The sequence below is a fragment of the Amblyomma maculatum genome, chromosome 11 (assembly GCF_055883805.1).
Source record: "Amblyomma maculatum isolate TAMU_Amacu chromosome 11, ASM5588380v1, whole genome shotgun sequence".
Classification (NCBI taxonomy): domain Eukaryota; kingdom Metazoa; phylum Arthropoda; class Arachnida; order Ixodida; family Ixodidae; genus Amblyomma; species Amblyomma maculatum.
In genome coordinates this window covers 146,854,663-146,859,024 of record NC_139354.1, presented here as the reverse complement: position 1 = coordinate 146,859,024, position 4,362 = coordinate 146,854,663, and the positions used below count along the sequence as shown (strand labels likewise).

The 4,362-nt window shown below is 45.2% G+C and overlaps 2 protein-coding genes across 2 annotated transcripts; both read left to right on the top strand.

The window, feature by feature from the left end:
* The first annotated feature begins 286 nt into the window (after positions 1 to 286).
* Positions 287 to 1,799, top strand: LOC146175132 (THAP domain-containing protein 1-like). Its single transcript, XM_084585530.1, has 4 exons — positions 287 to 629; positions 1,441 to 1,573; positions 1,659 to 1,731; positions 1,796 to 1,799. The coding sequence occupies exons 1-4, from the start codon at positions 465 to 467 to the stop codon at positions 1,797 to 1,799; spliced, it is 375 nt and encodes a 124-aa protein (XP_084441656.1). The 5' UTR covers positions 287 to 464.
* Positions 1,800 to 1,825: 26 nt separating this feature from the next.
* LOC146175131 (uncharacterized) lies at positions 1,826 to 3,487 on the top strand. Its single transcript, XM_084585529.1, has one exon. The coding sequence runs from the start codon at positions 1,826 to 1,828 to the stop codon at positions 2,993 to 2,995; it is 1,170 nt and encodes a 389-aa protein (XP_084441655.1). The 3' UTR covers positions 2,996 to 3,487.
* Positions 3,488 to 4,362: the final 875 nt, after the last annotated feature.

Below are 4,362 nucleotides of genomic sequence, written 5' to 3'. Positions count from 1 at the left end.
AGTAGAAGACGATGTTCAGTAGCTTGTGGGAGTCATCCCAGCGGTTGCAGGAACTCACTCTTATGTAATTATCAAGCCAGTCGTAGACATCGTCGCCGCGAAGGCCGGCAAAGAGCTGGGGATCGCGCTGGCGGCTGGTGATGGTCCAGGTAGGGGTAGCCAAAACTAAAGCCCCTCTATCCTTCCAAAGTACCGCCATTATTAGATCTTGCCGCCTCCGCGCTCCCCCTCAAAATTTCCTCCTCGCCACCTCCGTCTCCCCAGCCTCCTCCGCTCACCCATTCGCCGATGCGTGTCACGTGGAATCGCGTGTTGCGCTTTTGTGTATTTTTTCTTCCCGGCGCGCGCCGGCTGCCATTTTCGGACCAGCACGGCGAAGCAGCTGCACGATAGAGGGGCTTTAGCTGCACGTGGGCGCTTTAGCTGCACGTGGGGCTTTATCCGCACGCGCAAGCTTCATCGTGATGCCGTGTTGCTGTGCCTTCGGTTGCCGGAACCGACAAGGCGAAGGCAAAAGGCTTTTTTGTTTGCCATCTGGCCCGCGCAACGCGAAAAGAAGAAGAGTTTGGATGAACAGGATCGGGCGGGCTGACTTCAAAGAAGTTGCAAAAAACGCACGGCTTTGTGAAGTAAGTGCTACGGTTCATTGCCTTTTTTTATCCTTGCCGACTTCTGTCTTTTTAGGAAAGTGCATTTGTGTCAGTTGTGCGCGGTTTAAGCGTGTGTAAGCTGGCCTTTTTTTTAACACGAGCTGTGCATAAAAACGAATTTATCCAGGCCATGATTTCAACTCCGCTAGAAATTAGCACATCTCGACACTTTTGCAGGGCCTTGAATACAACCGGCTAGCTTCCTTCCGCGTACGCTCGCACGTATTCATTTAGTTTGCGGTATTAATTTTTTAACCTACCGAAGTAACTTGGCTATGAGGAAGGTCGTAATGTATAGCAGCGGGTAACTTAATTTAGGGCAAATGGGGTGCTTCACGGGCATTTCAATCCCACAGTACACTGGTATCTTGCATTCTGCTTCCATCTTGGCTACTGCCAGACGCGACCTTGAATTGAAGGGATGACAAGCAGCTACTTGCAAATTTTGTGTGTGTTAGCAGACAAAGGCTGTAAAGTACCATAGGCCCCTGGAAATTGATAGCGTTGCTTTAATCTAAAGCTTCTACATGATTCCTTTCATTTTGTTGTTTTTCTTAGAAAGAGTATTACTTTAGAATGGGACCAATTAAGCAAACGGGAGCCGTATTGCGCAATATGTTGCCTTGAATTTGGGGTGAAGTCCTTCCCTCACTGTGATAGCCTAATTGCCACAGTAAATGTAGCGTTTTATTATGGTGTGCTAGCGGATTGCCTATGGAAGCGCACGCACAGCAGTTATAAAGTCTTTTCTCGGTGCAGTATTCAATCGTATTGTTTTCTGCTTTCTTAGGACCATTTCACTGCAGACCAATTTGAACCTCTAATCCTGAAAAACAGCGGCATTAAAAAGCTGAAGCCAGATGCAGTACCGAGCCTGTTTGTACATAGGAAGCCAACAAAATTAAGGAAGCCACCAGCCCACCGTATGTTATTTTTTTTTATGCATCACAGGCAAATTATGTTTTTGCATTATGTCAAACATTACTTTCTTTATTTGTGCGATACTAGGTGCAGGAATTCATACAACGCTGCAGAAGCTTAGTGCCACGCACCTCGAAGATAATGGGTGTTCAAAACGTAAGTGCTGCTTATGTTATATGTCATGGTTCATTCGCATCTCAAATATCAACTTGCTTCTTGCACAGCTGACACTCTTTTGTCTGACAACACTTGTCATGAACCATTCAAAGCAGCAGCTGAAGCTTGCGCCACACTTAAAAGAAGCCTGCTTGGACCCGGGACATTTTGAAAAAATGAAAGTTGGCCTTGCGTACTCGCTTTTTAATCATGACACCGGAGCAGCTTTGCGTTACCTTGTTCAGGCAGGCAAACTTCCTAAAGAAGCTTTAACGACAGCCTGGTTTTTTGAGGTAATCTTCAGATGGTTTAGGTTAATGACTTCCAGAACCACAAAGCTAGCAATGAGTAGGCTGGACACAGGAAAGTACGAAGACACAGTTATTTTCCTCCAAGATGTGATCAAGTTATTTCAACACCTTAAGATTGGACAGCGGGGAAAAGCTGTATGGAAGCCAATTCAGACGGGTGTTGGGCTTGGCACCACTACAGCCCTTGAAATTCAGGAGTACTACCTGAATGTTAGAGGTTTTTCTTTTGTGCTTCTGAGCCGCTTTGGCCAAGATAGTCTAGAAAAGTTGTTTTCAACCCTCCGAGCAAAAAACCCGGTGCCAAAACCACTTGAATTTCGTTGCGCAATTCGTGCAGCGACAATGGCCCAGTTTTTCAAACCTAGTAACAGCGGTAGTTACAGTGACGACCTTGGTTTTGGTCTGTCTGGCCTAGACACTGTTTCAGCAGGTTCGCAGGTGCAGAATACACAAGAGATTGTTGTTTTTCCCCAGGAATTGCTAGATTTGAGTGAATCTGAGCAAGAGTCTTTTAATTATTTAGCTGGATATGCTGTCAGCAGCGTCCAGAAGAAAATGTCTGCATGCAGTAAGTGCATAGAAGCAATCACTTCCAAAGAAGCCAGCAGTCTGACCAAGCTCAAATCCTACACAAATAATATTAAACTTGCTTTACCTTCACCTACTGTCATTCAGTTTTTGCAGACTGCAGAGAATTTGTTCCGCGCGAACACTGAAAATCTGCTTCACAACAAACTACTTTTGTCTCAGCTTGAAGAATCTGTTTGCAACAGTGTCACAACAGTCAACTGTTTTCCTGCGTGCCACACAGTAGACAGAAAGCTGCTTCGAGTGTTTTTGAAAACTAGGGTTCATATTCTCCTCCGTAAAGAAAACGAGCGAGCGGCTCAAAGTGCAAATCCCAAATGTGGTAGTCGCAGCATCGGAAAACAGGTAGCTACTACAAACGTAAAATAACTTGCACATGGAAGACCTCATTTTACTTATCTCGGATGTAGATTTTCTTAACAAGGCTGGCCTACATGCGGCCGTGATGTGCATTGTCATGCAAATGGTACTTTGTTTTTGTAAATGTAAAAATGTAAATTTCTTTATAGGAAAAAAAAGTTGCAGCATCTGTCACATATCTTTGTGTACACCTGAATTGCGGGCTGTAAGCGAAGGTAGAAAGTGAAAGGAGAAAGAAAAATATGCTTTAGTGGTGGGCTCTGAATTAATTTGGCCACTGGTGATCTTTAACATGTGCTCTGGCATCATACAGTGATACACCCCGCAGGAGGTTTTTAAGGAAATTAAACTGAACTGAACAGCACATGAACACATTTGCATTTCGCCTCCATCGAAACGCAGCCGCCATGATCGGGTTCGAACATGTATAATGGAAAAAAGTGATCTCCAATACCACGTGCACTTGCTTGTGTTTACCACGTTTGCATAACATTGCCAAGATATAACATTAATGTATTTGTGGCAATACACTTAACAATACTTCCTTTTGGTTCGGGTTTCATTGCTTGTGGAAGCCTGACAGTTCCGTGGATGACGTGTACCTGTACTGTGAACTTTCTTTGTGTGTGAGACTGATAAGAATATTTATTAAAGCTATTTGAGAACTGTTTGGTTGTAGAGCCCTCTTATTGCTTTGCCTTAAAGTTGTTTCTAGCCTTGTATTCCTTCATGCATTCCTTTTGTGTTGTATGATGTTATGTGACACATTTTAGTTATACAAATAAATAAAGTATTATTTTAAATGCAGTGCACTGCTGTCCACATGTCCAATTTTCCTTTCGTTACAATTTTCCCTCTGACAGTTGGCTTAGCACTTTAAAGAAAGCGTCACTTGTGCTAATGGGGGAATAGTTTTTTTTTCGGAATCTATGCCCAGTATTGCCAGTTCAGGTTAGACGAATAAAATCTCGCTTCAAAAATTCCGCGCGGCTCGTCCATTGCTTTCCGCGTTTTTCCTTCGTAGCGCGCCAGCCGTCGTCTGCTACGGCAGGTCCGTCATAGTCGGCGCCACCGTCGAGGCAGCGCGCGGCCTCGCCGAGTGGGAGAGTGGAACGGAGGAGGAGATGAATGGTTGGCGCTACTTTCCTTGGAGGGGCTTTAATGCCACAGCGAGCGCAACGCCGCCACACGGCCGCGCGCTTGCTCCACCAGCCTTCGGAGTGGCCTGATTACTTTTGGCAAAGACGGTACATAGCGAAAGCTACAAGGCGGCATGCAGATCCTGTCTATATACACAGCCTCTTCCATAGACGTCTCCGGAACCACATAAACACCTTGTATGCCGCTTCCACTTTCAACGAGACTGTCTTCTTTTA